Source organism: Taudactylus pleione, unplaced genomic scaffold, assembly GCF_031769625.1.
Source record: "Taudactylus pleione unplaced genomic scaffold, aTauple2 ptg002101l, whole genome shotgun sequence".
NCBI lineage: Eukaryota > Metazoa > Chordata > Amphibia > Anura > Myobatrachidae > Taudactylus > Taudactylus pleione.
In genome coordinates, this window is record NW_028286495.1 from 92,818 (window position 1) to 108,882 (window position 16,065).

The 16,065-nt window shown below is 44.3% G+C and overlaps 1 protein-coding gene across 1 annotated transcript in view; it reads left to right on the forward strand.

The window, feature by feature from the left end:
• Positions 1-16,065, forward strand: part of VPS8 (VPS8 subunit of CORVET complex) — a gene marked incomplete at its 3' end in the record, with an annotated part of 119,498 nt that overhangs the window by 55,554 nt on the left and 47,879 nt on the right. The window contains exons 21-24 of the mRNA XM_088465654.1: positions 4,630-4,676; positions 9,076-9,298; positions 10,757-10,846; positions 13,338-13,389. Coding sequence (XP_088321780.1) covers positions 4,630-4,676; positions 9,076-9,298; positions 10,757-10,846; positions 13,338-13,389 — 412 coding nt within the window. The remainder of the gene's footprint in view (positions 1-4,629; positions 4,677-9,075; positions 9,299-10,756; positions 10,847-13,337; positions 13,390-16,065) is intronic.

Consider the following 16,065-nt stretch of genomic DNA (forward strand, 5'->3'; position numbering starts at 1 on the left):
AGGAATAGCTGACATCTATTGGCTCTAGGAATAGCTGACATCTATTGGCTCTAGGAATAGCTGACATCTATTGGCTCTAGGAATAGCTGACATCTATTGGCTCTAGGAACTGTTGATGTCTGTCAGCTCTAGGAATTGCTGACCTCTGTGGGCTCTAGGAATTGCTGACCTCTGTGGGCTCTAGGAATTGCTGACGTCTGTGGGCTCTAGGAATTTCTGACGTCTGTGGGCTCTAGGAATTTCTGACGTCTGTGGGCTCTAGGAATTGCTGACGTCTGTGGGCTCTAGGAATTGCTGACGTCTGTGGGCTCTAGGAATTGCTGACGTCTGTGGGCTCTAGGAATTGCTGACGTCTGTGGGCTCTAGGAATTGCTGACCTCTGTGGGCTCTAGGAATTGCTGACCTCTGTGGGCTCTAGGAATTGCTGACGTCTGTGGGCTCTAGGAATTGCTGACGTCTGTGGGCTCTAGGAATTGCTGACGTCTGTGGGCTCTAGGAATTGCTGACGTCTGTGGGCTCTAGGAATTGCTGACGTCTGTGGGCTCTAGGAATTGCTGACGTCTGTGGACTCTAGGAATTGCTGACGTCTGTGGGCTCTAGGAATTGCTGACGTCTGTGGGCTCTAGGAATTGCTGACGTCCGTGGGCGCTAGGAATTGCTGACGTCCGTGGGCGCTAGGAATTACTGACGTCTGTCGGCTATCTGGATTTGAATATGGCCAGTAAAGAAAGCTCATCTCTTCCCCCACTGATGTCATTACACTGCATTGGTCTAAGTACTGGAACTCCTGGCCATTCAGTGGGATTTACAGCATTTCGAGATCATTCACAGATAACGTACCGCGGGTGTCATGCCTGCAGTGTGTTTTAGCTGCTGCTGACAACGTACACACAGCACACCAAGTATAGAGCAGGTGTAGTACTATATGAACACAGGATGTACGCAGACACAGGCACAGTACTACCTGTAGTGTATTAGCCATTACCAGGCACAGTACTACCTGTAGTGTATTAGCCATTACCAGGCACAGTGCTACCTGTAGTGTAGTAGCCATTACCAGGCACAGTGCTACCTGTAGTGTAGTAGCCATTACCAGGCACAGTACTACCTCTAGTGTTCTAACTATTACCAGGCACAGTACTACCTGTAGTGTTCTAACCATTACCAGGCACAGTACTACCTCTAGTGTTCTAACCATTACCGGGCACAGTACTCCCTGTAGTGTTCTAACCATTACCAGGCACAGTACTACCTCTAGTGTTCTAACTATTACCAGGCACAGTACTACGTGTAGTGTTCCTACTATTACCAAGCACAGTACTACCTGGTTCTAACCATTACCAGGCACAGTACTACCTCTAGTGTTCTAACCATTACCAGGCACAGTACTACCTTTAGTGTTCTAACCATTACCGGGCACAGTACTCCCTGTAGTGTTCTAACCATTATCGGGCATAGTACTACCTGTAGTGTTCTAACCATTATCGGGCATAGTACTACCTGTAATGTATTAGCCATTACCAGGCACAGTACTACCTGTAGTGTATTAGCCATTACCAGGCACAGTACTACCTGTAGTGTATTAGCCATTACCAGGCACAGTACTACCTGTAGTGTATTAGCCATTACCAGGCACAGTACTACCTGTAGTGTATTTAGCCATTACCAGGCACAGTACTACCTGTAGTGTAGTAGCCATTACCAGGCACAGTACTACCTGTAGTGTAGTAGCCATTACCAGGCACAGTACTACCTGTAGTGTATTAGCCATTACCAGGCACAGTACTACCTGTAGTGTATTAGCCATTACCAGGCACAGTACTACCTGTAGTGTATTAGCCATTACCAGGCACAGTACTACCTGTAGTGTATTAGCCATTACCAGGCACAGTACTACCTGTAGTGTATTAGCCATTACCAGGCACCTGTAGTGTATTAGCCATTACCAGACACAGTACTACCTGTAGTGTATTAGCCATTACCAGGCACAGTACTACCTGTAGTGTAGTAGCCATTACCAGGCACAGTACTACCTGTAGTGTAGTAGCCATTACCAGGCACAGTACTACCTGTAGTGTATTAACCATTACCAGGCACAGTACTACTTCTAGTGTTCTAACGATTACCGGGCACAGTACTACCTGTAGTGTTCTAACTATTACCAAGCACAGTACTACCTGGTTCTAACCATTAGCAGGCACAGTACTACCTCTAGTGTTCTAACTATTACCAGGCACAGTACTACCTGTAGTGTTCTAACTATTACCAGGCACAGTACTACCTCTAGTGTTCCTACTATTACCAAGCACAGTACTACCTGGTTCTAACCATTACCAGGCACATTACTACCTCTAGTGTTCTAACTATTACCAGGCACAGTACTACCTCTAGTGTTCTAACTATTACCAGGCACAGTACTACGTGTAGTGTTCCTACTATTACCAAGCACAGTACTACCTGGTTCTAACCATTACCGGGCACAATACTACCTCTAGTGTTCTAACCATTACCGGGCACAGTACTACCTGTAGTGTTCTAACCATTACCAGGCACAGTACTACCTCTAGTGTTCTAACCATTATCGGGCACAGTACTACCTCTAGTGTTCTAACCATTACCAGGCACAGTACTACCTCTAGTGTTCTAACTATTACCAGGCACAGTACTACCTGTAGTGTATTAGCCATTACCAGGCACAGTACTACCTGTAGTGTATTAGGCATTACCAGGCACAGTACTACCTGTAGTGTATTAGGCATTACCAGGCACAGTACTACCTGTAGTGTATTAGGCATTACCAGGCACAGTACTACCTGTAGTGTATTAGGCATTACCAGGCACAGTACTATCTGTAGTGTATTAGGCATTACCAGGCACAGTACTACCTGTAGTGTATTAGCCATTACCAGGCACAGTACTACCTGTAGTGTATTAGCCATTACCAGGCACAGTACTACCTGTAGTGTATTAGCCATTACCAGGCACAGTACTACCTGTAGTGTATTAGCCATTACCAGGCACAGTACTACCTGTAGTGTTCTAACCATTACCAGGCACAGTACTACCTCTAGTGTTCTAACCATTACCGGGCACAGTACTCCCTGTAGTGTTCTAACCATTACCAGGCACAGTACTACCTCTAGTGTTCTAACTATTACCAGGCACAGTACTACGTGTAGTGTTCCTACTATTACCAAGCACAGTACTACCTGGTTCTAACCATTACCAGGCACAGTACTACCTCTAGTGTTCTAACCATTACCAGGCACAGTACTACCTTTAGTGTTCTAACCATTACCGGGCACAGTACTCCCTGTAGTGTTCTAACCATTATCGGGCATAGTACTACCTGTAGTGTTCTAACCATTATCGGGCATAGTACTACCTGTAATGTATTAGCCATTACCAGGCACAGTACTACCTGTAGTGTATTAGCCATTACCAGGCACAGTACTACCTGTAGTGTATTAGCCATTACCAGGCACAGTACTACCTGTAGTGTATTAGCCATTACCAGGCACAGTACTACCTGTAGTGTATTTAGCCATTACCAGGCACAGTACTACCTGTAGTGTAGTAGCCATTACCAGGCACAGTACTACCTGTAGTGTAGTAGCCATTACCAGGCACAGTACTACCTGTAGTGTATTAGCCATTACCAGGCACAGTACTACCTGTAGTGTATTAGCCATTACCAGGCACAGTACTACCTGTAGTGTATTAGCCATTACCAGGCACAGTACTACCTGTAGTGTATTAGCCATTACCAGGCACAGTACTACCTGTAGTGTATTAGCCATTACCAGGCACCTGTAGTGTATTAGCCATTACCAGGCACAGTACTACCTGTAGTGTATTATCCATTACCAGGCACAGTACTACCTGTAGTGTAGTAGCCATTACCAGGCACAGTACTACCTGTAGTGTAGTAGCCATTACCAGGCACAGTACTACCTGTAGTGTATTAGCCATTACCAGGCACAGTACTACCTGTAGTGTATTAGCCATTACCAGGCACAGTACTACCTGTAGTGTATTAGCCATTACCAGGCACAGTACTACCTGTATTGTATTAGCCATTACCAGGCACAGTACTACCTGTAGTGTATTAGCCATTACCAGGCACAGTACTACCTGTAGTGTATTAGCCATTACCAGGCACCTGTAGTGTATTAGCCATTACCAGGCACAGTACTACCTGTAGTGTATTAGCCATTACCAGGCACAGTACTACCTGTAGTGTTAGCCATTACCATGCACAGTACTACCTGTAGTGTAGTAGCCATTACCAGGCACAGTACTACCTGTAGTGTATTAGCCATTACCAGGCACATGTAGTGTATTAGCCATTACCAGGCACAGTACCACCTGTAGTGTATTATCCATTACCAGGCACAGTACCACCTGTAGTGTATTAGCCATTACCAGGCACAGTACCACCTGTAGTGTATTAGCCATTACCAGGCACAGTACTACCTGTAGTGTATTAGCCATTACCAGGCACAGTGCTACCTATAATGTATAAGCCCTTACACTTTGCTGTATTTATATATGAAGGTAAAGCTTATGGTTGGTGGAGATATATTGCTAATGTTGGAAATGTCACATTAACGCTCTCTTTTGTCTCAGGACACGGTGCCTGTCATGGTTGAGTATTGCCTGCTTCTGCAACGCACGTAAGTTACAGCCTCAGCTTTAATGTAATCTAACCATGTATGCTGGGACACTATTCATTTACATTGTATTTACTAAAATGTCCACATGAATATATTGTGTGGAGCAATCAGAGGCAGGACAAGCTGTTTTAACCCCCAAAATAAATAACTTACAAATAACCTCTATTTGCTTTTCAGATCATTATTATTTGCATAACGTTCCCAACTGTGCCCTACCCTGACGCACTAAACCCAACAGTAACTGCACACTATGTAACATAAGTGACACCGCACCAGTACACCAGGCTCCAACACAATATACCTGCTAAGTGTCATCCCTGCACAGCGTGCCAGCACCGTGCCCCCGTGCGCGTATCATTCCTGCCACCAGGGTCAAATCTGAACGCAGTCCGCTTCCTGTCCTGCCCTGAGCCCCGCTGCCAGGGTTCAATAGAGTAAGCGGAGAGTTTTGTTTCCTGATTCGGTTGCAGAAAGCCATATTGCATCAGAGTCGCTCGCCCTTGCGTCCCAATTTGTAAGTACAGAGTTGCACTATCAGATCTGGACGCACGGTAGTATAAATGCGTTCCTGGAAGATGACTGAGAGGTAATGGGGGGTGGCTAAAAAAAATGAAGTTTCAGAGGCGTGTCGGGGAAAACTGTTGTAAGCCAAGACGCTGAAACGCCCATGTAGGAGGCCCTATTTAGGCCCGTATTCAATTTGGAGCAAAAAGTCAGAGTCCGGACTTTTCGTCGTCATCGCAGGTTTTGGCTCCGAAAAAGTATCGCGCGCGTACCCTCGTATCCCCGTATTCAATTGCAAATATGCGAAAACGGGACCCGGCGAAATGGAAATCGTCAAAAAGTCATGTCATTTTGGGGGAAATCAGCCTGACACCCCCTAAAAATGCTCTGACATAAGGGTTCACTATGGGTACCCCCAATTAGCCCTGCTGAAGGTATTTGGGGTTTTTAAATGGTCTCAATAGGCGCTATTTAGCGTCTTTGAGCAAGTGGTGAAGAATAGCATTGTGCAACTTTTTTGGGTTAAAATAAGTATTCCCATCAAATTTGGGGTACATGAAAATGGGTGCTAGCATATTATAAAGTTGCTAAAGTCATGCATTAAATAGCGCCAAAAACGCACCGTCAGGAAGCAACTGCAAACCAAAAAACACATCCCCCATACTTGCAGACCCCCCATAAGCTATTTCGCTACTTTTTGAATTTGTACCCCCACTTTTTAATTTTTTTTTGCCCATCTTTTCAAAGTGCTTTTTTGGGGTGTCCTTTGTGGGTTTTTTTTAGTGTTTTTTGATGCAATTAGCGTCAAGGGAGGTGTAAAAAGGGTTATGGGGGGGTTTGCCGCAATTTTGCACCACAAAACCCCGATTCTGCACTTTTTTCCGCCGGGTATTCATAGGCGAAACTTTTCCGCTGGTTACAAAGCGCAAACTTTTCTCACTGGCGAAGAGTCGGAGAAATTGAATAGGGGGATAAATGGAATCGGCGAAAATGAAGTCATCGGTGAAAAAGTTTTTGCCGAAAACGGCTTTTCGCTCCAAATTGAATACGGCCCTTAGAGGTGAAAACTGCACCTGCCATATTACTTTGTAGCGGCATTAGCATAAAGACGCAGGCGCGTCAGCGGGAAAAGACGTAGCCACATCTGCGTCCGACTCAGACAGTCCCTGCCTCTTCTAACTTTTAATTACCGGTAATGTTAATATTGAATCAACACACTTAGGCCCTCATTCAGAGCCGCTCGCTATTTGCGGTCGTTCGTTTAATAAAAAGGGGTGGCTATTCAAATGAACCGTTCGCTCTTTGCGGTCTGTTCACGCCTATAAGTCTGAACGAGCGAGCAAAACTTGCGGTCGAAATTTTGATAAAAACGCCCCCTGGCCGCTCGCATCATACGTCATGTCCGCTATTTATTTGATTAATCGAGTACATCGAACAGCGTATGAACTGCTCGCTATTCTTGTGGTTGGTTTTTCCTACCACAGTTTTGCGAGCAGTTCTGGCTATAAAATAACCCAGTGACGTGGTCAATGACGCTGCTGTTTTAATTATGCACACCCATAAAACGCCCGTTTTGACCTTTAAGCACGCCTGCGTTCTGATCTCCACTCCCCGTTTTCAAGCACCTTCCCCTGTTACCACCCACATACGCCTCATTCTGTCACTCAAATTTGCAGGCCCTCGCTATATAGCGAACAAACGATTTTCGGCCGCACTGACTGGTTCGCGCATGCGTACTAAAAACCGTATGCATGCGCAGATGTGCTAACATCGCTCGGAACAAGCGTACTGCCGCTTACGAGCGGCTCTGAATGAGGGCCTTTGTGCAGAGACGGTCGTATGTCATTTTCTTGTTCACCTGACCAGTCCTCTGCTCTACCTGCCAATAAATCCTGCGTCCTGCAATTGGGAACAAACAGTACAGCCCCATCACTTCCATCCATTATTGTGATGTGTTCTCCTCCCAAGTTATCGTAGATTTATAAACGCCAGCGCTCACCTGCATTGTGTAAACTAAGTGTTAACGTCAGTCCATGGCAAAGCAGCGAGATGTCCTTTGTGTGATCTCGGGGGAATATTCTGCCTTTTAACCTAGACGGATCCATTGAAATGTCAGCGCTAATGGAATAAAGAGAAGTCACTTGAAGGGTAATGTCACTGCCGACTGTCTGCCTGAGCAATCTTCACCATAAAAATGGAAAAGTCTTGTTCCGATAACAACGGGTTAGAGTGACAGCTCCGTAGACGAGAAGCCCGATGGATGAATGAAGACTTGCAGCGCTCAGTTTTGATACCATCCATATCTGCATTAAGTGACACAGAGTAGGGATTTTATTGGTGCCATGGTTACTGACCGCAAAAAGGCGTCACAGATTCCGACAGCTTGTCAAGTCTAGCGATAACACGTAGCTGGTAGAGGAGAAAAGAGGGACCTATTAAATAGAGTATACTTTACTGCTAATCTGACTCAGACTTCTTAACCCCTGTCACCTTTATTTATTAGCAGGGCCTAAGTAATAATTCTTCTGTGACCTCAGTACTTACTGATGTATAGGGTATAATAATGCCTCTGTGACCTCAGTACTTACTGATGTATAAGGTGTAATAATGCCTCTGTGACCTCAGTACTTACTGATGTATATGGTGTAATAATGCCTCTGTGACCTCAGCACTTACTGCTGTATAGGGTGTAATAATGCCTCTGTGACCTCAGTACTTACTGCTGTATAGTAATAATGCCTCTGTGACCTCAGCACTTACTGCTGTATAGGGTGTAATAATGCCTCTGTGACCTCAGTACTTACTGCTGTATAGGCTGTAATAATGCCTCTGTGACCTCAGTACTTACTGCTGTATAGGGTGTAATAATGCCTCTGTGACCTCAGCATTTACTGCTGTATAGGGTGTAATAATGCCTCTGTGACCTAAGTACTTACTGCTGTATAAGGTGTAATAATGCCTCTGTGACCTCATTACTGCTGTATAAGGTGTAATAATGCCTCTGTGACCTCAGTACTTACTGCTGTATAGGGTGTAATAATGCATCTGTGACCTCAGTACTTACTGCTGTATAGGGTGTAATAATGCCTCTGTGACCTCAGTAATTACTGCTGTATAGGGTATAATAATGCCTCTGACCTCAGCATTTACTGCTGTATAGGGTGTAATAATGCCTCTGTGACCTCAGTACTTACTGATGTATAGGGTGTAATAATGCCTCTGTGACCTCAGCACTTACTACTGTATAGGCTGTAATAATGCCTCTGTGACCTCAGTACTTACTGATGTATAGGGTATAATAATGCCTCTGTGACCTCAGCACTTACTACTGTATAGGGTGTAATAATGCCTCTGTGACCTCAGTACTTACTACTGTATAGGCTGTAATAATGCCTCTGTGACCTCAGTACTTACTGCTGTATAGGATGTAATAATGCCTCTGACCTCAGCACTTACTGCTGTGTAGGCTGTAATAATACATCTGTGACCTCAGTACTTACTGCTGTATAGGATGTAATAATACCTCTGTGACCTCAGCGCTTACTGCTGTATAGGATGTAATAATACCTCTGTGACCTCAGCGCTTACTGCTGTATAGGGTGTAATAATACCTCTGTGACCTCAGCGCTTACTGCTGTATAGGGTGTAATAATACTATAGAATTTATGGCGGTTGTGTGAATTGTACTACTGTATAATATGTAACAATTGGTTCTGCGGTTTATGTAAAAAATGTTAATGGAGCGCTAACCCAGTGCAGCTATTTCCCCCGCAGTATAAGTCTAATGGTAAAATATTAGATGATAAATATCCAGTTGACTGCTTGATATCTGATTTTATGTGGCTGCTGTGATTATTAGCGGTGACCGACGCTCTGCTCTATGATGTCTCTGCAGGGACATCCTCTTCAGCCAGATGTATGACAAGCTGAGTGAGAACTGCGTGGCTATGGGAGTGTTCTTGGAGTGCTTGGAGCCTTATCTTCTGCGGGACCAGCTGCCGGGTCTCACCACTCACGTCATGAAGGATTTGCTACTCCACTTCCAGGACCGGGGCCTGATGGAGAGTGTGGAGGCCTGTATAGTGCACATGGACATTACTAGCCTGGACATACAGCAGGTATCACTTTGCCTCATTGCTCTTCTGGCCTGGTGACCTCTATGACTGCAGGAGGTCACTACTGCCAGTCATTGTCCGTCATGGACCTTTTTCCCCTAACCTTTGAACGCCATGCCATTCCATGCCTGGGGGGAAAGAGCTGGACAATATGGAAATGCTGCCTGGCGTCATTTACTGCAACTATAGTTGTCAATGCCGATTACTATGAGGCTCGTAAACATGTGATGCGTAAACTTCTCCACTGTTGTTTCCAGGGGTGATGGCAGACACCGTCACATGGGCTTCCTCTCCTCCTATCTTCTTGTTCGTTTACAGTTTACACAGTTGTTGCATTGAATGTTTGCTGGGACATATTTCCTTTTGTTGTTGGTGCGTCCTGTCTATTCTTTTACCTTGACTTCAACCATAGCCTCTTGCAAATTCCGTGCTGTTCCACGCCCTATTCCTGTGTCATCCCCGCTCCCTATTTAAATGTCATTTTCTACCAATTTATATGTTCTCCCTGTCAACACCCTCCATTACCTATAATCACCCTTCATTTACTTGTCAACCTGCATTTGCATCAACATCGCCCTCTATTTGCATCGACATCATCTTCTATTTGCGCCAACATTACCCTCCATTTACGTGTCCTCACCTTATGTTGCTTCTATGTGTCCCATGTCGTACTTTTTTCTCTTTAAAAGTAGTCTCACTCCCTGCTTACATGTCATCAGTCTCCTTATTTGCACATCATATTACTCCCTGTTCCTATATTTTCATCCCTTTTCCACAGTCGTCTCTCTCCCTCTCTAGGTCACCTCACTCTATGTTACACGTTGTCCAGATACTGCTGACAAATCGTTGATCTACCTGTTTCGTATCTTTCCTTGTCCGTATGTTATCTGGACCCGTTTACATTTAATACCTTTGCTGGTACCCCTACGTGTTCCCACATCATGGCTGATGTAGAGTGAGGGCAACTTATACCTGAAGTGTCTGCCGCTTCTCCTGTTTTTTGCGTCGGCCGCCTGCCCCGGTTTCCGCGTCGGCCGCCTGCCCCGGTTTCCGCGTCGGCCGCCTGCCCCGGTTTCCGCGTCGGCCGCCTGCCCCGGGTTTCCGCGTCGGCCGCCTGCCCCGGGTTTCCGCGTCGGCCGCCTGCCCCGGGTTTCCGCGTCGGCCGCCTGCCCCGGGTTTCCGCGTCGGCCGCCTGCCCCGGGTTTCCGCGTCGGCCGCCTGCCCCGGGTTTCCGCGTCGGCCGCCTGCCCCGGGTTTCCGCGTCGGCCGCCTGCCCCGGTTTCCGCGTCGGCCGCCACCCCCTCCTTTCCATGTTTCTGCATCCTCTCTCGCATTGGTCTCTTCTTTTTCCATGCCATTCTTAATGTTTTATTCATATTGTTAGTCTTTGTTCATGTTTGCTCTCTCATTACTGTTGCTTCTTTATTTTCTCTAAAACCAGGTGTAAACTTTATTTTCTAGATTGTCCAAATGTGCTGGGAGCACAGGCTGTACGATGCCATGATCTATGTGTACAACAGTGGCACCAACGATTTTATCAGCCCCATGGAGGTAGGAGTCATGTACACAGAAAATATATCTCCTGGTCTTTTCTTCAGTCAACAAAATCCGCACTAACTGCGATTTAACGCATTAAGTACACAAATTTTAAATCAATGAGAGCAGCGACTACACCCAGTCATTGACTCCTAGTTCAGTTGGTTGGATTGGCCAAACAGCCAGTCAGAAACGTGTGAAATATGTTAAACCACTTGCCATTGGCTGTGCCAACTTATTAGATAGCGAGTCTAGGGGTTTCCAGCGTAATGTATGTAGTTCTGAATTGCGCTAGTGTGCGGAAAATTGTTTTTGTGCATGGGAAATGGTTACACTTTTTATATAATGATATTTAGTAACAGGGTCAAACAGTTTGGATTGTGGCTGTTATTGCAGCTTTGTTAGGGAATGCCATAGACTTTATTGCAATTCACCCCCACATGGTCTTACTGATTTCACTGTATTTCTTTCTGTCATACTCTATATGCAATGAATGAATTGCTTGCTGCGCGATGTAGTGCTGTACACGCACTCGGGGCTCATGTAGAGTTGGATAGATGTGTAAGGTACGCATTTCCTTACCGTGCAACTGTACCAAAAGCATTTATATCCAGATTTTGTAGGACACTTACGGCTCTTAAGGTACGACTGAAGAGGATGAGTGGGGAGGGAAGGGGTGGTGATTTGAGTGCCGGTTGAGTACATTTTATTATCCGGTGCAGACAGAAGGATTTGAGCAGTTGTAGGAAGGGCTAATAATACCCACTATTTAAATGCCACAAAATATCCAATGGTGCACTTTTTATTACTCATGAAATATATTATTATTATTATTATTATTTAATTTTTGGTTCACAGTTTCAGATAAAAGCGTGAAGGCAGTGTATTAAAAAAAAAAAATATATATATATATATATATATATATATATATATACACACACACACACACACACACACACATACACTAATAAAGGTAAGATATGGAACACTGTATTTTAAGATGCAAAAATAAACTATAAAATAAAAAAGTATTACTACGTGGGGAGATGTACTAAGCTCTGGAAAGTGATAAATTGGAGAGTGATAAACTACCAGCCACTCGGCTCCTGTTACAGGTTGTGTTTGAAAAATGACAGGAGCTGATTGGCTGGTAGTTAATCACTCTCCAATTCATCACTTTCCAAAGCTTAATACATCTGCCCCTTAGTAAGACTTTTTTCCTTGTTTTTCCATTTTATGCACTTTAATAAATCTTTCAAATTGTATGCATTATTTATGCATCTTAAAATACGCTGTTCCATATTTTACTTTTGTTTTCTATATTTAGGTTTTTTTTTAAATACATTTTTTTGAAATAAATTACTTTTATCTGAAGCTGTAAAGCATTGTTTTTAAAATATCTGTATTAATTATTGCTTCTGAGCTTACTGCTCATTAACCGCAAAGCTACCACAAGAAATAATTGAATAGCTACAGGCATTAATTCGGGAGCTAAAACTTCATGGTAAGTCCTGCGGCTAATTGAATTCCACACATTGAGACCAGGATACATGGACATGAAACTAAAATAAAAAAATCAAGTGGTCTGTCACATATCACATCAAGGCAGCCAATTTTGGATAGGTCTTGCATTAGAAATGTTTCTTGTAAAAATATATAAAATTATACAAAGCTTACTAGAACGACATTTCCTATTTATGAATCACTTAAGTGAAGAAATATTATTGTAGGTTTATATGTATATACTCAGGTATATTAAATCTTATAAAATAACTGAAAAATTTAATTTAACTGCATATTTTATTTGTTTTATGAACTCCGGTGTAAACAACAAAAAAACAGGGCAATTGTTTGCAATATATATATAAAAAAATAAACTTCATATAACTGTGTGAGAGAGAAATAAATACACATACAGTATATTAGGCATGAAAATCTAAAAACAATTAAGTTAAATTCACATGTTAAAACACTAGTTGAATTAACATGAATATCAGTTTTTACAAATATGTCATAAATGAGCTGTATATCTGTGTGTTGAAATGGTCATTCGTGTTACTAGTTTTTACAAAGGAATTATTTTGAAGAGCGTTTTTACTGTTTCCACATGTGAAGTCCAAAACACTTCACTTTTATTGCTTTGGGTTTCTCTTATGGAAACGGTAACTAAATTTTTGTTGTTTTTACCTTTTATTGTCATTTTTTTATCCTTAGTATGCTTCATGTAATTATAGATCTATTGTAGCTAGCTCACATTCACATGATAGGAAGTAAAAAGTATTTTTGTCATTGAGCAGACCTAAAGGGACCTCTAGCTGCGGGGAACCAGAGAATCAACATTTGGGTGGGAGATAAATAACCACCTCTAGCAACGTAAATATTTGTACAATACATACAGAGTTTTATTCAGATTTAGAAAAGCAATTGCTAATTATTTTGTTTACTTAAAATGTATATTTATTATTTTAAAATTTAGTAGGTTGTTTTATTTTTCCTGTTCATGTAGAAATTGTTCAAATCCATTTCTGCACCGATCAGCTCCGGCAAGTCCCTGACAGGTACGTTGTCGACAGTTCTTATAAATCTATACATGTGAGAGAAAATATTGGATGCATGTTCTTTGGAAACTGCAGGGGTGCTATTGTTATGACTGCCTTAGCTAAATCTTTAACATACCAAATAGCATGTAAAAGAGCAAATATGGATAAAAGACTGATATTTGTGCTGGTGATAAATTAGAAATTGAGCAGGATGGGTTAAAGCCAGCGTGGGCCTGCCATATGTAGTAAGGTGGCGTCACTTAGGATGGTTTAGTTGTAGATGTACTTGGACAGCCTTATTAAGTGTGGTGACGTCACTGGGAATGGTTTGGTTGTAGATGTACTTGGACAGCCTGCCATATTTAGTGAGGTGGCGTCACAGAGAATGCTTTGGTTGTAGATGTACTTGGACAGCCTGTCATATTTAGTAAGGTGGCGTCACTTAGGATGGTTTGGTTGTAGATGTGCTTGGACAGTCTGCCATATTAAGTGTGGTGACGTCACTGGGAATGGTTTGGTTGTAGATGTACTTGGACATTCTGCCATATTTAGTAAGGTGGCTTCACTGAGAATGGTTTGGTTGTAGACGTACTTGGACAGCCTTCCATATTTAGTAAGGTGACATCAATGAGAATGGTTTGGTTGCAGACATACTTGGACAGCCTGCCATATTTAGTAAGGTGACGGCACTGGGAATGGTTTGTTTGTAGACTTATTTGGACAGCCTGCCATATTTAGTAAGGTGACAGCACTGAGATTGCTTTGGTTGTAGATGTACTTGGACAGCCTGCCATATTTAGTAAGGTGACAGCACTGAGATTGCTTTGGTTGTAGACGTACTTGGACAGCCTGCCATATTTAGTATGGTAACGGCACTGGGAATGGTTTGGTTGTAGACGTACTTGGACAGCCCGCCATATTTAGTATGGTAACGGCACTGGGAATGGTTTGGTTGTAGACGTACTTGGACAGCCTGCCATATTTAGTAAGGTGATGTCACAGAGAATGCTTTGGTTGTAGACGTACTTGGACAGACTTACATATTGGTAGCTGCTCAATCACTTTAGTAATATCACTCAGGTGCTTGAAAGGGAGGGGTTATGCTGTACAAGAAACACCAAAGTGTATCCCCCAGCAAATGATATCAGCAATACAATTTGAAAAACTACATGGTGGTAGATAATTCAGAGATCTCAGTTGCATATGTTTGCAAAAATATGGCTAATCCTCCAGGCGACGTCATGGCTTCTCTGATTACTGGTGGTCCCTAATACTTAGTCAAAGTCTGGGACGCGGAACCCCAAAAAGCCGGCAAAGGCCAGCCACCCCAGGGCAAAACACCTGTACTTGCACAGCGTGCCATATTTAGTAAGGTGACGACGCTGAGAATGTTTGGCTGTAGACGTACTTGCACAGTACTCCATAATACCCATTGATATATCCTGTGAAATCACCCCTCGAATGGTTTGTGAACAGTATATTGAAGCCCGACTCATTTACTGTTGGGTAAAGAGTTGCCGCATAAACATCCACCTCCACCTCCTACATATGTTCATAGGCAAACTACCACAAGTGACCATGCAATGTTAAAAGATTCCATATTGGCAAAAAGGTTTATCGCAACCGAAATGCATCTAAACTTAATGTATAATCGGGAATCGGTATGAAATGCCGGCGGTTCGATTCCCGGCAGCGGCAGCCCAACACTGGAACAGATCCCGGCAGCAGCAGGCCGACAGCGCTGGAAATCCTGATCATCCCTAGATAAGTATTAACTAACCTAACCTACCCCCCTAACCCTAACCCTCCCTTAGGGGTGCCTAACCCTAACCTCCCCCCAAGTGCCTAACCATAATCCCCCCTCTAAGTGCCTAAAAGTAACCCCCCCTTCCCCGCTGCCTAAACCTAATTCCTCCCGGGGGTGCCTAACCCTAACCCTCCCTTCCCCTAGCATAACCCTAACCTCCCTGGGGGATGCCTAACCCTAGGGCCCCCCCGGGAGTCCTAAACCTAACCCCCCCCCGCGTGGTTGTCCGCCCGCGGCGCCCGGCATCCCTTCGATCGGGATGCCGGTCTCCTGGCGTCTGTGAAATGAGCGGCGTCTACATCTAGACGCTGGGCATTTCACCCTCGCCGGGATATGACAGTCGGGAAGCCGGCTGTCGGTATAATGTCAGCCGGCTTCCCGATTGCATCCCGTATAATCGGGCTGGCAGTAAGCCCTAAGGCATTCGTGTTGAGACCTTGGAGCTTGTCTGAGTCAGACGTGGCCTTGTGTGTGTCTGCGTCTATCGCTGGTCGCACATGTATGACAAATGCCGCAACAAAGCCCTTCTCTAGTGTACATCGGTGCGCCTGAATGTGCAAGGACTGAGACGCTCACTCTCAGCGTCCGTTGACGCTTAAATGCCAATTGGTGCGTCATTAGACGCCGCCATCAGTTGCACCATCGAATCTTGCACAAGCCCTACGGCAGATGTAGTTTCTCTGTCCGCGTATGGCCTCCTATGTCAGCGGTTGTACGTCTCTGTTTGCCGCTGCTTTTGGTGACGCTGCAGCGACATGCCCATAAGGCGGACCTTGTCCGTGCATACGCTTGGCCTATGCGTTCATCTCTGTGTGTGCCTCTGAAACCGCAGCCGTGATTCTTTACGGACACAATCGGGACGCATACCTCTGTATCCGGCACCCATG